This window comes from Hylobates moloch, unplaced genomic scaffold, assembly GCF_009828535.3.
Source record: "Hylobates moloch isolate HMO894 unplaced genomic scaffold, HMol_V3 SCAFFOLD_11, whole genome shotgun sequence".
In the NCBI taxonomy this organism is placed as follows: domain Eukaryota; kingdom Metazoa; phylum Chordata; class Mammalia; order Primates; family Hylobatidae; genus Hylobates; species Hylobates moloch.
The window spans coordinates 50,492,007-50,512,064 of NW_026652286.1; the positions used below are offsets into that span (position 1 = coordinate 50,492,007).

The window sequence follows — 20,058 nt, forward strand, 5'->3', positions numbered from 1 at the left end:
AATAATGGGAAAATCTCCAAACATTTGGAAGCTAAACAACATACTTGTAAATAATCCATGGTCAAAGAGGAAAGTCTCCAGGAAAGTAAAAAAAAAAAAAGCAAATAAAAATTGAAAATGCAACTTATCAAAATTAGTGGGACACAGCTAAAGCAGTGCTGAGAGGGAAATTCACAGCAGTAAATGAATACATTAAATAAGAGGAAAAGTCTCAAATGAATAAACTCCTATATAAAAAACATCAGCAGCCAGGTGCAGTGGCTCATGCCTGTAATTGCAGCACTTTGGGAAGCCAAAGGAGGCAGATCACTTGAGGTCAGGAGTTTGAGACCAGCCTGGCCAATACGGTGAAACCCTGTCTCTACTAAAAATACAAAAATCAGCTGGGCATTGTGGCACACGCCTGCACTCCCAGCTGCTCGGGAGGCTGAGGCAGGAGAATTGCTTGAACCTGGGAGGTGGAGATTGTAGTGAGCTGAGATCGTGCCATTGCACTCCAGCCCAGGTGACAGAGTGACACGCTGTCTCAAAAAAACAAACAAAAAATAATAATGAAGCAATGTCAGTATGCAGGAATAAGGGTTAAAAAAAATAAAGCAGTGGACCCACTACAGACCCTGCAGACACTGAAAGCATAGTACAGGATACTGTAACTCCACTCACATGTATGTGACAACTTAGACAAAATGGACCAATTTGTTGAAAAATATAAACTTGCATAATTCACCCAATATGAAGTAGATAATTTGAAGAACCCCATATCTATTAAAGAAATTGGATTAAAAATGTAAAAAATTTCTAACAAAGACATTTCCAGATCCAGATGGTTTAATCTGGAGAATTCTACCAAAGGTTTAAAGAATTATACCAGTTCTACACGATCTCTTCCAGAAGTCTAGACGTGGTGGTTCACACCTATAATTGCAGCACTCTGGGAAGCCAAGGTGGAGGACTGCTTAAGCTCCGGAGTTTGAGACCAGCCTGGGCAACATAGGGAGACCCTGCCTCTACAAATAATAAAAAAAAAATTAGCCAGGCACGGCGGTATGCAGCTGTCGTCCCAATTACTTGGGAGGCTGAGACAGTAGCATCACCTGAGCCCAGGAATTTGAGGCTGCAGTGAGCCATGATTGTGCCACTGTCGCCAGCCTGCATGACACAGCAAGATTCTGGCGGGGGTGTGAAGTGGGGGGCGGCGGGGTGGAAGGAGAAGAAAATAAATGAAGGAAGAAAGACATATATAAATAAATGTAAAATAAATTCATGGACTGGAATATTTAATATAGTAAAGCTGTAATTTCTTTCCAAATTGGTACACAAGATTAATGCACTTCCTATCAAAATCTCAGCAAGACTTTTTTTTTTGCATAAACAAGATTATTCTAAAATTTGTATTGAAAGGTAAAGATAATAGAATAGCTAAAACACTTTGAAAAATGAGAATAAAGTAGAGGAATCAGGCTACCAGATTTCAAGACTTATAATACAGCTATAGTTGGCAAGATTATATGTATTTGCAGAGGGAAAGACACATGAAAAAATGGACCAAAACAGAGACAACAGAAACAGACCCACACTAATATGTCCAACTGATTTTTGACAAAGACGAAAAAGCAATTCAATGGAAGTAGGATGGTTTTGTCAACAACAATGACAACAACAAAAGAACCTCAATCTAAGCCTCACATCTTACATGAAAATTAACTCACAGTGGATCGTGGACTTAAAGGAAAAACATAAACCTGTAAAATGTGTAGGAAAAAAAAAACAAACAAAAAACAAGGAAAGCTGGCGCAGTGGCTCAAGCCTGTAATCCCAGCACTTTGGAAGGCCAAGGTGGGCGGACCACGAGGTCAAGAGATTGAGACCATCCTGGCCAACATGGTGAAACCCTGTCTCTACTAAAAATACAAAAATGAGCTGGGTGTGGTGGCGCACACCTGTAGTCCTAGCTACTCAGGAGGCTGAGGCAGGAGAATCGCTTGAACCCAGGAGGCGGAGGTTACAGTGAGCCAAGACTGTGCCACTGCACTCCAGCCTGGGTGACAGAGTGAGCATCCGTCTAAAAACAACAACAACAACAACAACAACAAAGAGAATGACTTGAACCCGGGGAGCCGAGATCACGCCATTGCACTCCAGCCTGGTGACAAGAGCAAAACTCCGTCTCAAAAAAAAACCTATATAGAAAATACTCAAAATACTTGAAGACATTTGACCAAAGAGTATATACAGATGGCAAATAATCATATGAAAAGATGTTCAACATCATTAGCCATAAGGGAAATGTAGGGCCGGGCACGGTGGCTCATGCCTATAATTCCAGCACTTCGGGAGGCCGAGACGGGCGGATCACCTGAGGTCGGGAGTTCGAGACCAGCCTGACCAACATGGAGAAACCCCATCTCTACTAAAAAAAAAATACAAAATTAGCCGGGCGTGGTGGCACATGCCTGTAATCTCAGCTACTAGGGAGGCCGAGGCAGGAGAATCGCTTGAACCCGGGAGGCGGAGGTTGCGGTGAGCTGAGATTGCGCCATTGCACTCCAGCCTGGGCAACAAGAGCAAAACTCCATCTCAAAAAAATAAAAAATAAAAAAAATTAGGGAAATGTAAATGAGAACAAATGGGTGAATAGTTAAATAAACAGACTGTGGTACATCCATACCATGAAATACTACTTAGCAATAAAAAACAATAACTATTGATAAATGAAATGACGATGAATCTCCAGAGAATTATGCTGAATAAAAAAAAAGTTCAAAATCTTAAGTACTGCATGAATCCATTTAAATAACAAACATGAAATATCGGAGAACAGATTAGTAGTTGTCACAGATTAAGGATGTGATAGGGGTGGGATGGTAGTGAATATGATTATAAAAGGGCAACATAAAAAATCCTATAATGATGGAAATGTTCTGTATCTTGACTGTATCATTGTCAATATACTGTTGTGATATTGTACTACAATTTGGCAAGATGTTACCGTTAAGGAAAACTGGATAATGGTTACATAAGTCTTTGTTTACTATTTCTTACAACTAGATGTGCATATAGAATTACCTCAAAATGAAATGTTTAATTTTTTTAAAAAGCCCAGGCTTTAGGACAAAGCTAGATGACTTTGGGCAAGTCGCTTCCCTTATTATAGGGCTAAATTACTACATTAAAAGATCAATGGTCTAAGCATAGTGCCTGATACAAAGTAAGTGCTCAACAGATGGCTACTAAAATAATCCTAAAAGTCACAGCAGTGGAGATGAAGAAGCGTATAACAAGACATTTAGATGATACCACTAATGGGTTTTGGTGACAGATTAGATGTGGGATAGTGGGTGACAGGGAGTCAAAGATGATTCCTGTTTCTCATTTGAGCAAGTAGGTGCTTAGTGGCACTGTTTACTGAACAGATGTGGAGTGAAGAGATGAACAAAGAAGAGTTTAGTTTTGGAAGTGGTGAGTTTGTGTTGACTGGGAAACACTCAAAGAGAGATGCCCAGTTAACAATTGGATATGTAAGTCTGAAGTTCAGAACACAACTCCGAGATGGAAATTTAACTTGATGATGACCACCATGCAAATGATAACTGAAGCCAGTAGAATGCACAAGGCTGACAAAGGGGAGAAACCACACAGCCACTATGACTATAAAGGAGCTTCAACCTTTAAGGACTGGATAAAAGGGTCAGTCTAGCAAAGGAGATACACAGTAGCCAGAAAAGGAGAAAAAACAGGCATTTATAGTGTCAGCCAAGGTAAGAGGAAGGTGTTTTAAAAAATAGTGGTTAACTATGACCAAGCAGTGAAGAGATTAATTAAAATGAGGAGTAAAAAATCATCCTCTGAGTTTAGTGACCTGGGTATCGCTGGTGCCTTTGTGAGAATAGCTGTGGCGAATAACAAAGTAGGTTTCCACTGGAGCAGACTGAGAAGAAGGTGGGAGAAAGGAAGACTGCATAAACCACCACCAAGTTTATCCCTGAAAAAAAGGAGATAGTACAGAGAGGGAAAGAAGCTGAAGATGTGTGACAGGATAAGAATTATTTGAGTAGGGAGGAGAAGATACGATTCAAAGTATAAGTAGCAGGATTAGCTCAGATAGAAGTGGCACTTCATCTACTCTAAGAAAAGGAAACAAGAAAGGAACCATGCAGGCTGGGCGTGGTGGCCCATGTCTGTCTGTAATCCCAGCACTATGGGAGGCCGAGGTGGGTGGATCACCTGAGGTCAGGAGTTCAAGATCAGCCTGACCAACGTGGTCAGGCCTCATCTCTACTAAAAATACAAAATTAGCCAGGCGTGGTGATGCATGCCTATAATCCCAGCTACCTGGGAGGCTGAGGCAGGAGAATTGCTTGAACCCAGGAGGCAAAGGTTGCAGTGAGCCCAGATCGTGCTGTTGCACTCCAGCCTAGGCAACAAAAGTGAAACTCTGTCTCAAAAAAAAAAAAAAAAAAAGAAAGAAAGAAAGGAACTATGCAGATACAGGTAAATTTGAAAATGTGGCCATTCATCGTACGTACAGACAACTACTCCCTCATCGTTTCAAATTTTCCTTTGAAGGACAAGGCAAAGCCATTGCTAAGACTGAAAGGCTGGATTAATTTTTTTCTATTTACTGGATTTTTATTCCAAGCACCTGATCCAGTGCGTGGGACACAGATTTAATAAGTATATTTAATAAATATAATGGAAATAAACAATTACTGTTACCTTAATGCACTTGTTCATTACAACTTGTGCACAACTTTCTTCAAGTTAGCCACTAGGGGGCAGTCTGCCAATCTTATTCCCTAAATCTTTTAACTCAGTGAAATTGATTGAAAACTACAATGCAGGGCCGGGCGCGGTGGCTCATGCCTGTAATCCCAGCACTTTGGGAGGCCGAGGCGGGCGGATCACGAGGTCAGGAGATCAAGACTATCCTGGCTAACACGGTGAAACCCCGTCTCTACTAAAAATACAAAAAATTAGCCGGGCGCGGTGGCGGGCGCCTGTAGTCCCAGCTACTCGGGAGGCTGAGGCAGGAGAATGGCGTGAACCCGGGAGGCGGAGCTTGCAGTGGGCCGAGATCGCGCCACTGCACTCTGGCCTGGGAGAAAGAGCAAGACTCCGTCTCAAAAAAAAAAAAAAAAAAAAAAAAAAAGAAAGAAAACTACAATGCAGTGTAGGTCATATTAATGTTTTTCCTCAAGAAAATTCTGTTTATTATATACACGTACGTGTGTATGCATTTGCACGCACGCGCACACACACACACAAAGACACCGACGAACGATGGGAGGGTTGTTACTTCTGCCAGCCTCCCACTGCAACCATATCAGGATGCCCCAGAGACAATAGTCAGCATTTTCCAGAGTCATTTTTTGTAATTTCTCCACGGCACTCAGTAAATAGCAGATAGATCTTTTATACTTATAATTAATTAACTAGAAAAGGCTGATGAAAAAATCCCTGAAAACTAATTGCTCAAACATTTGCCTTTGCTTCTTCTAAGATGTTTTTCCCCTCTATACCTCCCCGTCTTTCCGAATTAAATAAGTTTTTTGTTTTTCTTTGAAATGGAGTCTCATTTTGTCACCCAGGCTGGAGTGCAGTGGTGCAATCTCGGCTCACTGCAACCTCAGCCTCCTGGGCTCACGCGATTCTCATGACTCAGCCTCCTGAGTGGCTGGGACTACAGGTGCCCTCCACGACGCCCAGCTAACTCTTGTATTTATGGTAGAGACGGGGTTTCACCACGTTGGCCAGGCTGGTCTCGAACTTCTGACCTCCAGTGATCCGCCCACCTCGGCCTCCCAAAGTGCTGGGATTACAGGCATAAGCCACTGCGCCCAGCCTTCAAATTAAATCAGTTTTTAAAAAAATCGTTTAAATAGTTATAACCTAGTTCAACTACTTCTTCCCCTTATCACATACGCTTGATGTACTCTTATAATGAGGATTTCTCAATCTACAATATAACACACCTATGATGTATACCAGAAGCAGCAGCTACCTTGGGGTAAATATACAGCCATGGGGCTGGGAAATACTTTCCAAGCTTGGTTCTAATGAACTCAGGCCTCTACTGAAATAAGCAAACTGGCAGAGTTTTAACTTACAACAGGATGCAAAAACTCTTAATACCCCAAGAGAAAAGTAGATGTAAAGGCATACTGTTCCCCTGAGGCTTAAGGTTACACATATCAGCAGTTTCAATTAGGGGGAAACTGAACTTCGAAAGGGGCAGAGGCTTCCAGTCATGTAAGTGAACACATCACATCCTAGCCTAAGAAAAGCTGTTACTTAAAGCTGTTAAGGTCTGACACCTGATGGGCTGAAGGTACATGGAAGATGGGAGAGGCTAAGGCCATCATACGACTCTAGCTTCGTTCAAATGAGTGAAAAAGGTGCTTGACCCAAATGCCTCCAAACCTGGTTATTTTGAACTAAAGTTGTTTGGGAACAAAAACACCCAAGAAATGGGTCATAGAGTCTGGGTGAGAGTTCAAGGAGCGATAAGTCAAAGGTAGATACAATGTCATACTGTTTGCAAATTGTTTCAAAAACAAGTTTCAAGGTTCTTTAGTGTAGTGTTCAAATTTGAAAATTAAGGGTCACATTTTTTTTTACTGTGGACGCTCTATTCCACTAGCTTGTATGGAAATCTATTTGTATAGATAATTTTTGGAAGCTCTTTGGGACAAAGTTTTAAAATTATTTATAAAATTGTTAATAGTAAATCACTGCTCCTTAACCCTAAATAATTCAACTTTCCTAACAAACTGATACAACCCTGAAGAGGAAAAAAGTTTATTTCTTAATAATTATACTTTGGCTACACAGACACTCCTAAAAATGAGCTTTCGAACTGAGATGAACAATTCACTGCTTCATCCCTCCTATAAATCCATGTCCACTTTCAAAACTCATGTGCTAAATCCTTAGTTTTTTTTCCCCAGCAAACATCTACGTAAGACCCTGATTTCACTGACACACACGCTTGCACTCCGCAACAACAACACTTCCTTTGAAAAACAGAATGTCACTTCCTCAGTCCCGAGGCCAGAAGTCCCTTGATTCTGATCTGGGGAGCCAAGACAGGAAATTCTGGTAGGCTTCTGCCTCTCCCCCCCATGGACAGCCACTGGTGCAGCTGACAGAGGGCAGGGTCTATTCCGAGCTCCCTTGATGCACTGCAGCTGGAGGCAACGGCTCCCTTCCAGGCTGTGGGAGTGATCCAGGAGTCCGGCACCACAGCCCGTTAAACAAGGGCATTTCATGGGAAACGGAGAGGGAGCAGATTAGAGACCTTGAAACCTTCCAGCAACCTTACCCTCACTTCCAAACTCCCGCGACTACCCCAAGACCATTTCGGCCAAATCTCAGTAACTGGCACCATCTTGTACTTTGACCTCACCAGGCAAGGCATCCTCTGGGGAGAGGGGTTTAAAAAAAAAAAAAAAAAAAAAAAAGCCAGAACTCCACGGCTCAGCGCCACGCCGTTCCACCTCCCCCAGGCTGCCAGTTCCCCACCTAGAGGGAAGAGGCTGTTCCAGCGATGTCAGCAAACACTGTCGGTTGGCAACACCTGGCCGCGGAGAGCCTCGATCTCTCCCGACCCCAGACACCTGGGAGCTGCCGGGTCCCAAACCCAGGCCAGCCACGGGGACCAAACTGCAGTGTCACACCGGGGTCGGGGGAGGCGCCTGTGAGAGACGAACGGAATAAAGGGAGAGAAGGGGGACAAACAAATGAGTCACTTAATACAAGGGCTGCACATGCCGCTGACGCTGCCGGTGATGCAGCCGCGGACGGAGGGAGGCCGGCGGCCGGGAGGGGCGGGCGGAGAAAGGGAAGGAGAGGGCGTGAGGCGCTCGCCCTTTGTGGGGCCGTCCGCGCGGCCCCACAGCTTAAGCCCCCCTTTCCCGCCCTCTCCCCGACCCTGCGGGCTGAAGCTGCTCCGGGCTGCCGCGGAGCCCCAGCCCCGAGAGTCAACTCTCTCGGTCTCCAGAAGCCATCAATACAAACTTCGACACTATATTTAGTTCACGGGCAGACCGGCTTGGGAGGGGCCGCCGCCGCGCCCGCCTGGCGGAGCAGGAGCCGCAGCCTCAACCTGCCGCCCGCCCCGCCCCCTCGGCGGCCCACCTGTGACAGGTGTGCAGGTGAACCACACGTCCCCGGCCGCTCCTCGCCCCCGGCCCCCACGGCTCCGGGCCCGAGCTCCCCAGCCTGCCGCCCCTCCGGGAGCCCCCCGCCCCTCCGCAGGCCCCGGAGCGCCCCCCGCCCGCCCGCCCCTGGGCGGCAGCGCCCGCACTCACATAGCGCCTCAACTTCTTCTCGGGAGGCGATTTCCTCAGCCAGCCGGTGCACACCACGTCGCCGCCGCCGCTCATGCTGCCGGCCTGGAGCCCGCCGCCGGGTCGCGCGGACGAGGGCGCGGGCTCGGGCAGCTGGGGCAGCGGAGGCCAGGGGGGGGGGGGCCCGGGGGGATAGGGGGGGGGCGGGCCGGCCTCGGGGCCGTCCCCCGCCCCAGGGGCAATCCGATTCTCCCGCCCGGCCGCCGGGAGCGGTGCAGTGAAGGCCGGTCGTCGCCAGCCCGTCCCGCCAGCCCCGGCCGCCGGAGGGGTAGGGACCGAGGAGGCGCGCCCTGGAGTCTCGCTTTCTCCTGAGGCCCCAAGCCGCGGGCGCGGAGGCCAGGGAGGCGGCCGCGCCCCTGGCGCTGGCGGGTGTGAGGGGAAGGGACTGCGCGCCCTCGGTCGTCGATCGATTTTTCACCGAGCGTCGACGGGGAAGGGATACGAGGGCCGCTCACGTTTCCGATACATTCTGCGGGTCAGGTTCCGGCTGAAAGGAGGGACCCCTTCCCAGCAAGAAGCTCCTTAACTCTGGCGCCCCTCGGCGGGAGGAGGAGACGGACCTACTACGCGCCGGAGCCTTTGCACTTTGTAGCTTACAGGATTGTCTTCAGTATTGTTCCTATTTTATGGACAGCCTAAGGGCAAGGGCTTGTACAAAGCCGAGCCAAGTTTCCAATTCAGGTGTGTGGGGCAGGAGGGGTCCCGGTCATCTGTTATTCAAAATGAGGGCATTGCCTTAATGGGATCGACCTGGGAGCCTCTCATTGCCTGGAAACAAGTCCAGCTGACTCCCTCCTACATTGCCTCTGGGAAAACACAGTTTAGTATAGAAAATTCGCATGATTTGTAGAATGGAAGAAGCAAAACTAGTCAATGTATTTCATAATGAATTGGAAGGCAAGGTCAAGTGTAGAAGAACAAGAAATTGGGGTCCAAATTCCCCAACGTTCCCGCTCATTGACACAGGCTATGAGACCTCTGTTTGTAAATATAATGATAGCCTCTCACTGCGCTGAGTTTTCCCAGATGTACGTGGAAGCACACAACTCCAGCACTTCAGCGGGAGGGGGGAGAAAAAGAAAATCTTTTGTACGAGCTCTTTTCTCATCACAAAGTGTCTCTCTAAGCAGCATTAAAAGGCAGGTCCTCCCTAACTTCTCTGGTAAGTGGATAGTAACCTGTTTATTCAATGGGGAACCGTGCTGTGTGGACAGATGAATTGGAGAAGCAGCATCTTGCACTGCCTCACACAACCTTAGACTAAAGCTGTTTTGTTCATTTCTGTCTCTGTGCAGCTGAGTTGTTTCAAGCAGTTGGACATCATTTGGTCCAACAGATCTTGACTGGGTTGGGGGAAGTTCACCCTCTTCAGTTTGGAAAAGTGAATCCCCTACCACGTACTTAGCTCTTCTAGATACCCTAGGAGTTTTAGCGGTCAGTCCCCTGGATCTAATATTTCACTGACTTTCTTCAATATCCAGTGTGCTGCTGGATGGGAAGTACAGCCAGAACTGTTATAGGCTGGGACCACAGCTCCCTTAACCTTCCAATTTAGGGATCCTTAAGTCACGTATGAAGGGCCACCACCAGAATGATGGCCATTTTAACTTCTGGCTTTAAGTACCTTAAATCCCTGTAAGACAAACAACACTTAACGTCTGCCAAATCAATCAGGAGGCGGTGACTCCCAACCAAAATAAAGCCGTCCTGACTTCATTCACATCTGAGTCATGGTGCCAAGTCCCAGCGATTGCAGAGTCGGAGAAATCTGCATGGTTTGGCTGCAGCTGAGGTTTGTGATGCAAGTCAGGCACACGTATGCCCTATCTTCCCCCAGAAGAGTAGTCTTTTACATATCCTTTGATAGTTATATGATTCAATACACAGACTGGAAGACTGTTTAGCAAGAGTTAGTTGGGGGTTAGGTCATATCCTGCCAGAAATTCTTTAAGGTCTTATTTTGTTTGCTTAGGAAAAGATGGTGTTATTTACAATTTCATGTGGAAATGGAAAAGTTTGATATTTTTTGTTTGGCCAGTGGCAGGAGGGACCTTGAAATATGAATACAGCAGTCACCAGGTATTGGCTTTGGGAGGGGCTCTCAACACCCCCATCTTTCCCCAAAGGTTAAAGAAAGGGGCTTTTTTTTTTTTTTTTTTTTTTGAGACGGAGTCTCGCTCTGTTGCCCAGGCTAGAGTGCAGTGGCGTGATCTCGGCTCACTGCCAGCTCCGCCTCCCAGGTTCACGCCATTCTCCTGCCTAAGCCTCCCTAGTAGCTGGGACTACAGGCGCCCGCCACCACGCCCAGCTAATGTTTTGTATTTTTTTTTTAGTAGAGACGGGGTTTCACCACGTTAGCCAGGATGGTCTCGATCTCCTGACCTCGTAATCCGCCCGCCTCGGCCTCCCAAATTGCTGGGATTATAGGCGTGAGCCCGGCCGAAAGGGGCTTTTTTACTGTGCTCTTCAGCTGGACTCCCACCTTGCGTCCTTCTTGCTGCTAGTGCCTATCTCGGGCTGTGCATAGAAAGCAAGACTGCTGCTGAAGTCCCTGGCTGCACCCTAGAGTGGCTCAGTCTTTTGAGCCTGAGAGGCGTTCCAGGCCTGAAAACAGCCCTTGGACGGAACGTTCCTGTCTGGGCTTTTACTAAGTCCTCTCCACTCCCTGCTGTGTGTGTCTGTTTAAATGCTCCCTGGTTTTTGCTGGGAAAAAAATGAAAAACAAATCATTTGAATGATTTACATGAAGATAGGCGCCATCTATCGGAACCAGTTGGGGTGACAATCCCCCCACCCCCAAGCCCTGAGCGGACATGCATCACTAGCCCATAATTTAGGCAATTTTGTTTAAAGACCACTGGTATTTCCTGGGGGAATTAATGGCCGGCTCCAAGAGTGCTTTGGGTCATTAATCTTATATTCTCATTAAATTCTCAGGAAATGACTATCTTATGAGGAGGGAGCACTGCAGAGATTAGAGAAATGCATACTGGGAGAGCATGGGTACCACTTTGGCCCCCGTTCATAGCTACTCCCATTCCCCACAAAGCCTGGGGTTCTAAAGGGTGCACTGTGGCTTTGAATGTCGTCAGGGACATCCGTCGCTGCATCCGTGCCTGTCTGGGAGTTGAGGGTTTGTGGCCAGTGGCAGGTGCATGGCTGGTGGAATGCTTTCAGAAACTGGTTGAAGGGCTGGAAGGAGAGCTGTCCTCAACTGCACACCAAGCTAGTGTGATTAATACCACCCACGCCACAGCTGACGTCAGTGATTGGACTGGGGGTGGGGATGGATGTTTGTGTGCTAGCCCTTCTGCTTTTTCTCCCCTTCAGTTTAGTTGACAGGTTAATTTCAGAACTGAGTACTGCTTACCAAAGTCAGTATGACCAGCTGAACCACCTCAGCTGGTGTCTTTCAGGACACTCATCTCTCAGGCATATTAAGGTGTGTGCTTCTTTAACCCCTAGTTACTTGAGGCCCACATGGTTCCCTATATCAAATTACCTTAACTTACTCAAGTCAACTCTGGGCATCTGGTTGAGGATGAGATCTGGAAGTGGGAATGGGGTGGGGTTAAAGACCTAATTGGGTTTCCTCCCTGTCTGTGGCTAATAGTCTGAGAGTTACTTGACACTATACCCAGTGGGAGACATTTTGAAAATAAACTTTTGGCAAGGCGCGGTGCCTCACGCCTGCAATCCCAACACTTTGGGACGCTGAGGCCGGCGAATCACTTGAGGTCAGGAGTTTGAGACCAGCCTGGCCAACATGGTGAAACCCCAACTCTACTAAAAATACGAAAATTAGCTGGGTGTGGTGGCAGGCACCTGTAATCCCAGCTACTTGGGAGGCTGAGGCAGGAGAATTGCTGGAACCTGGGAGGTGGAGGTTGCAATGAGCTGAGATCACACCATTGCACTCTAGCCTGGGCGACAAGAGTGAGACTCTGTCTCAAAAAAAAAAAAAAAAACTTTCTTAGAGAAAAGTTTGAGCAATCCCATTTTCCCAATTTCTCCTTTGAAAATAACCAGAATCAGTGCTAATGGCTCTGTGGCAGTTAGGCTCCCAGGACTTTGCTTTTGACACTGGTAAATCAGTTGTCATAATCTACCAAGAACAAAGACTGTCAAGATCCTTGAGAAAGTGCTGTAGTCTTCCAAACCACACTCTGCAATGCTGGCTCCTTTTATTTGCTCTGCAGAGAGAATTCCTACCTTGAATTAGATCTTGAACATACGTCAAGACCTCTTTCCCTAAAACTGACTGTCCCCATTCCCCAGCAAAGTTGTTCACTCTTTTCTTGGTATCCACACTGCACTTATATAAATTGGATTATCACACTGTACAGCAAGTATTTCCTTGTCAAGGAACTGTGAGTTCCTTGAAGACATGAATGTGTTTTTATCACTTATTATTTTTTTAGAGACAATGTCTTGCTATGTTGCCCAGGGTAGTCTCAAACACTTGGGCTCAAGTGATCTTCCTGCCTTGGCGTCCCAAAGTTCTGGGATTACAGGTATGAGCTACCACATCTGGCCCTTCCTCATTTTTGTATTCCCAGAGCTTCCCAGCATGGTACCAGCACAGAATAGATGCTCATTAAATGTTCATTGTGAGAACAAAGGAACCAACCCTTAAAGGATGACAGGTGGGGGCTGTAGACCACTGGAACATCTAGAACTCTCTGATCCATACAAACCAGAGAATAGCATTTGTGAAGGGACCTATAAGCAGCTGGAGTGGTTTTTTAAATAAAAATTGTCAGGTAACATCGTATGTGTTTATTGTGTACAACATGATGTTTCGAAACATAGATACAAATATATAAAATACACACATTGCGGGATGGTTAAATCTAGCTAACTAACAAATGCATTACCTAATATAGTTATCATTTTTGTGGAAAGAACACTTAACATCCACTTTCTTTACATTGTGTTTAAACCCACAGGGACGGCCTAGCTGGAAGGACTTAGCAGGTTGAGGTAATCCTGTGCAGTTCCACTTTTAAAAATGGTTGTAACCTGCCATAAAAAGGAACGAGATCATGTCCTTTGCAGGGACATGGATGGAGCTGGAAGGCGTTATCCTCATCAAACTAACACAGGAACAGAACACCAAACACCGCATGTTCTCACTTATAAGTGGGAGCTGAACAATGAGAATACAAGGACACAGGGAGGGAAACACACACTGGGACCTGTGAGTGGGTGGGGAGTTGGGAGAGGGAGAGCATTAGGAAAAATAGCTAATGCTTGCTGAGCTTAATACCTTGGTCATGGTTTGATAGGTGCAGCACACCACCATAACACACATTTACCTGTGTAACAAACCTGCACATCCTGCACATGTACCCTGGAACTTAAAAATAAATTAAAAAAAAAAATGAAAAATTCCAGAAACATGTAAGAAAATAAGATTCCCCCGAAATCTTAAAACAAACAAACAAACAACAAAAAAAACATGGCTGTAACTCTTGGATAGTTTCAAAAAACAATGACTCCTTTTAACCTTTTAACTGGTATCCCCAGATTCCAGAGAACCAACTTTGTCAACCCTCGGTTTCCAAACTCTGACACTGTTGTACAGTCTTTAGACACCCTCCTTTGTGGGACTACAGAATTAATCTCTTTGTGGTTACTCTGTTGTCTGGCTTCACTGTGACAATCCTACAGGGGCTTTAGCACTTAACCCCTTGTACCAGATGCAACACTAGTGAAGCTGGAGAAAACCATGTCCCCTGAACTCAAAATGGCTTTATTCAACAGATGACCAGAAATGTCATTTCCTTCTGCACCTGATAAATTGCATAGTAACGATGCAGGCTTGCTAGTCTTTGTTTTGCTGGGAACCTAGAGGCCTCAGGATTTCATCTCATCTAACTATGTAATTCTACCGGTATTACCCAAGATGATTGTCCGACAATATAGCCAATGATGTGCTGGCAAATATTTTAAAATTGGCTCCCTGGTGGTGTTGGTGGGTGCCTTGATTTACAGTATATGCCAACTGTTGTGGCATACTCTGCCAGCCATGGCCAGTTTTAAGCTATCAAGTTAATGTCCTTGAATACAGAGTTAAGAGATACACAGTAATACACCATTATTTAGTATTTCCAACATAAAGACACAATAGACATAAATAACACCAAGAACACAATAGTAAAACGTAATTAGCCAAGAGATGAGTTTGGGGTAGTTACTACCTTTCTTTTTAATATAACTTATTTAATTGTAAGTTTATATCTTAATTTTTTAATTAAGATATTCACACATCACAAAAGTCACCATGTTAAAGTTTATAATTCATGGTTTCTAATATATTCATCAACTTTGTCAACCATCACAGCTATCTAATTCCAGAACATTTTCATTACCCCAAAAGAAACACCATATCCATTAGCATTAACTCTCCATTCCCCCAATCCCATCCGCTGGCAACTGCTAACCTACTTTTCATCTCTATGGATTGCCAATTCTAGACGTTTCACATAACCATATTCATACAATATGTGACCTCGTGTGTCTAACCTCTTTCGCTTTGTATAATGTTTTCAAGTTTCATCCATGTTGAAGCACTTAACAGTTCTTTATATACTGCATTTTATCCATTCATCAGCTCATGAACATTACAGTTGTTTCCAGTTTTTGGCTATTATGAATAATGCTGTTGTGATCATTCCTGTACAAGTTTTTGTGTGGACATATGTTTTCGATCTAGGTATCTATCTAGGAGTGAAAATGCTGAGTCATATGGTGACACTGTTTAACTTTTTAAGGAACTGCTGAACTTTTTTCCACAGTGGCTACACCATTTTACATTCCCATCAGCAATGTATGAGGGTTCCAATCTGTCCACATCTTTTCCAATGCATATTTCCCTTTTTTTATTACAACTTAATTTTAATGATATTATAACAACCGTCTTGCAAAATTCTTCACAATTGAACAGTCTACTCTCCTGGGTTGATACCACTGCATACAGCCACCAAAGAAAATCCCACCACCTTCTCACTAGTCAGTTCCACTTCTTTTTGCTGGCAAGAGCAATACTCAACAGATTTGAATTTCCTTCCTCTTACATCCTTCCTATAGAAAACTGAAACAAAAGATCTCAGGTTCCCTTCTCTTTGGTAATTGAGATGACTTTTGACTGCTGGAGAATCACAAGGTTTTCAGCTCCCACCAAGCACCCCAGCAGAACAGGGTTTGTTTCCCTCCTACATTTGTGTTGAGAAACAAAATTAAACCCAAAATGTATCTTAGTGACACCCAGATGTATCTTCCGGAGGAGCTCTCAAGCAGTTGCTTCAACAGGGCAAACAGCTGTGGTCTGTTTCAACATAATTTGATGTAATCAGGGTTAATTCTGATGATGTAGTAACTCTGAAGACTGTTTTTTAACTGGATTATTGTTGGGTCAACAATCATGTGGCATTACGTTTAGTGGCTGAAACAAAAGCCAGAATTAAAACAGCTTCCCCTCAGCCCCCACCCACCCCTTCTAAATGACAGCCTTACTGGGAATAGAAGTTATGAGGCACACTGAACACAATTAACCAAAAAAGGAAAGTAGGTGCAGTCAAATTACCTGCAAGCATCTCCAAGGTCCAGTGTCAATCTAGAGTAAGAGCTGGAAACTTTGTTGTTTTTTCTTTTCCTAGAATGGTTAGAAAATATGTTGGCAGCAATCAGTATAATTTAGTATTTTCATAACATTCTAGGAAAAAGCCCCGAGATTTTCCTCTGAAACTTTCCTGAACCAGACAAATGATTTTACCAGTTCACAGTTCCTCTGTATTTTCCATGCATGTTTTCAAAATGATTAAGTGAACACTAAATTCACGGTGTGGCATACCAGGGCTGAAAGAGTGTGGTACACAAAGCTCTGAACACATCTGGCACTGTTTCTGAAGAGCAAGGTCTTTATCTTATTTTCATAGATTTGGCCATCATTGTTTATGGTCAGTCCACTTGCACGGTCTGGGCTGCTCTACATGCACACATACTTATTTAGTCTCTTCCAGTTTTTAGTTTTGGCTAGTCTGAAACACAGCTAACGCCCATGACAAGGGCCATTCTTAATACAGTTCTGCAAAGCAGAATCTTCAAAAATAAGATGGTTTGGGAAGCTGCCAAATGTGTTGGTTCTTCAAAATCTTTTAAATCCAATCGTGTGGTTCCAAAAAAGGTCTGACGTGTCCAATCCCCTCTGTAAATAAGCCTCCGTTTATTTGCTTTCTGTTTTTGTGACTTAGACTATTAAGAAATTTGAAAAGCAAAGAAGCCACTTACCCTCCTACTGCATCTTATTTTATCAGGAATTCCCCATCTAAGTAATTCCTGATTGACATATATTCTGGGATATGTAGATGTGATTGTAAGGTAATGAGACTTAAGAAGTAATGAGAATTCCTTCTGTAAGTCACATAGTATATTAATTTGACTTCTTTTAGTTGTCAAAGCAGATACCCATTTCAAACTCACTCAAGATCAAATGGAGATGGTAAGTGAGTTATCTCCTATGGAACCCATGGAAAAGTTGAATAATCTGGCCTCAGAAACAGTAGCAACCAGGGAATAAACATGGCAAAAACCAGGCATCCATTTTGTATGTCTCCCTCATCTCTGAACATTTTGCCTTCGTTTCTTTCTTTGAAGACTGCTTTCTCTGTCTCTCTGGGTACATGGTTACCCACCGGCTCCTAAGTTTATGTGTTCCTGGCTCAAGCAGCCAGTCCAGACTCTCCACTGTCCTCAATCCCAATTTCTCAAGAGAAAGTGAAACTGGTTTATTTGGGATCAGGTGTCCACCCCTAGACCAATCAGCAAAGGAAGCTCTGGCCCCCAGGATGTCTGCTAGGGACCCACTGGCCAGGACAGGGGTAGGGGAATTGTCAGAAAAAGGACAGGTTTGATAACTAAGTAGACACCTTGGAAGGTGTTTAACAGAGACACTAAAACCAATCTTGTTTCTTTCACCTAGTATCCCTTTAAATTAGGAATATACCTAGAAAAGCATATGTTTCTTTCTATTCAAATACAAAATATATTTCTATTCAAACACATGTTACTAGGGAATGGTTATTTATGTACAAGTTAGTCAAGTCTCAGTAGGGATTTTCTGAGAAGCTACTACTTCAAGTTCAGCATAGGAATATCAAGATAAGACTAGGTTCGGCCGGGCGTGGTGGCTCACGCTTGTAATCCCAGCACTTTGGGAGGCCGAGGCGGGCGGATCACGAGGTCAGGAGATCGAGACCACAGTGAAACCCCGTCTCTTCTAAAAATACAAAAAATTAGCCGGGCGTGGTGGCAGGCGCCTGTAGTCCCAGCTACTCGGAGAGGCTGAGGCAGGAGAATGGCGTGAACCTGGGAGGTGGAGCTTGCAGTGAGCCGAGACTGCGCCACTGCACTCCAGCCTGGGCGACAGAGCAAGACTCCGTCTCAAAAAAAAAAAAAAAAAAAAAAAAAAAGACTAGGTTCTTCAGAATTTCAGGGTCTTTCTGGGGATAGAAATAGGCAGATATCTCCAGTAGCATTTGGGCAACGTTATAAGAGGTATGTTCAAAGGACTGTGGGAGCACTGAGAATTATGAACCAACTGTATGGAGACTGAAACTGTATGAGGTTAGGTTTAATTTTGGGTACCCCACAGATAGGCACAGAATAGACATAAGTTAACATTTGTTAAATTAGATGACATAAATAGCAGCTACCTTCAATTTGGAGGCAGTAAAAATGTCTAGATTAAGAGAGCAAGTTGGGGAAAACCACTAACTGAAAATCTGAGCAACTAAGTTCATTTGGGACTAGCTTCTGAATTTCTTCTCAATTTAATACATACATTCAACAATACTTACTGAGCAATTACTATGCACAGGCACAGGGCTAGGTGCTGGCGATATGATGAACAGCATAGAGATGTTCTTCAGAAGAAGTCTAAGTCACTGTATTCCAGAAGCAATGCCAGGAGGATGCCCTAGAAGTCACCTTCAGTGACAGACAGATAACTAAACTCATTATTACTTTTGATTCCTGCCTTTTGGTCCTGTGTTCAGGAAACAGCTCCAGGCAGATTTGTGCTGAAAGGGATAGTTTAAAAATTTATGAGATATTTCAGACACATAAAGAGGGAAAAGCTAGTTTTGGGAATTTTTTTTTTTTAAGAAATATTTCCCTGTTGTCTGATGGATGTATTTTCCCCACCCTGTTTTTGGTCACCTTAATGATTCATTTGGCAGTTTTAAAATGAGTGCCCACTATGTGTCAGACACTCTCCAAGGTACTGCAGATACAAAAATGAATGCATTCTTATCCCTGCTGTCCTGGAGCTCACATTCTGGCAGAGGAGACGAATGGCAGCATAAGACAACCGGTATTTGCATAAGGCGCTGAAGGAGCATAATGAAAGGAGAAAGTCTGGAAGCCATTGTCCAACCCTTGGTTTCCTGAAGTAAAAATAATTTCAACACTAACACGTGAAAATGTGGAAATCCTAGCTGCATTTTGGAGTGTCACCACTCTTGAAATAAAGCCTCATAGGTTCAGAAAATGTGATCAGAGCTGTTAATATTTTGATTCTGGGTGACTAAGAAGTGACAGGTGTGTAGCCTGAGAAAGCCACCCAAGCCCATTTACAGGCATGTGGAGACAAGCAATGTTGAGTCAGGGTGCAGGGTACACCCCAGTTCTATCGGCAGGACAGGTACCTGAGCAGAGGACTTTTAAAATTTTCTGTTGAGGACTACTAACCCATCAGAAGAAAATCAATCAAGAACTAAATGATAGTGAAACTTGACACAAAAATTTCCATATCGGATTTTTAAAAAAATGACTTTTGATCAACCAACAGCCCACTCCTACTTTTTGAGAAACATTAACTAACACAAGTTTGTACTTAGTAAATTAGATGTAAGTTGTTGTTTTCAATATGATTGGCATATCTGGCTGGGGGGTGGGGTGGAGAAAGGAAGGGGAAGCACCTGGATGTTGATATAGTACTAGGCATAGAAGGAACCACAGTGGGAGATTAACACTTGCATAGAAAGAAGAAAACATAGGAGAAGTGGTGGGGAGAAATGGAATGAGGAAAAGAGATAAAAGTTGAGAGGTGTGGTAGTTTCTACACTGCAAGGGTTCCAAGGGGTATCACTGCAGGCTGGCTTTCCCATCCTTGATAGAGACACATAAAAACCAGCTCAAGCGTGCAGACAGAACAGGGTACCTTCTTCAGTGAGCAGATTTGTATAATTATTACTTATCCTTTAGTGTAAAAATATTAAAATCTCACTGCAGGTTTCTCAGTACAGAATTAAAATACTTACACTAGAATTACTCAGGGTGACTGTTTAAAACAATGTAAATTGTGAGCTAGTTCCATCCCAGACCTACTGAATCAGATCTTCCGGTGGGAGTAGGATAATGTAAATTTTTAATACGCTCCCCAGTGATTCATATACACAGTAAACTTTGACAAGACTGTACAGAATGGGAGTCTCTGAGATGAGGGAGTATGTCCTATTTGTCTCAGCACTCATAGAATCTAGCACAGGGCTTGGGAGAGTGAGAGCTCAATAAAAGTTTATTGAACTAAACTGAATACACCTAATATACCCGAGGCTTTAAAGCAAAAGTCACTCAATTCCACTGCCCTGTAATTCATTTTTTTCCATATTCTAGTCTATGTACACAGGTTTTACTCTGTTTTAAT

General features: G+C 44.3%; 1 protein-coding gene and 1 long non-coding RNA gene across 4 annotated transcripts in view; both read right to left on the reverse strand.

The window, feature by feature from the left end:
- GAB2 (GRB2 associated binding protein 2) overlaps nucleotides 1-8,440 on the reverse strand; it is a 199,583-nt gene extending 191,143 nt beyond the window's left edge. For all 3 annotated transcript variants that reach the window (XM_032167025.2, XM_058446263.1, XM_058446262.1), the window contains exon 1: nucleotides 8,310-8,440. In XM_032167025.2, coding sequence (XP_032022916.1) covers nucleotides 8,310-8,384 — 75 coding nt within the window. In that variant the 5' untranslated portion in view covers nucleotides 8,385-8,440. The remainder of the gene's footprint in view (nucleotides 1-8,309) is intronic.
- A 6,146-nt stretch (nucleotides 8,441-14,586) lies between these two features.
- On the reverse strand, nucleotides 14,587-16,024 carry LOC116476744 (uncharacterized). The gene is made up of 2 exons (XR_004250270.2): nucleotides 15,937-16,024; nucleotides 14,587-15,795 (listed from the first exon to the last, which is right to left on the reverse strand). It is a non-coding gene; the product is annotated as an uncharacterized LOC116476744 (long non-coding RNA).
- Between the last annotated feature and the right edge of the window lie 4,034 nt (nucleotides 16,025-20,058).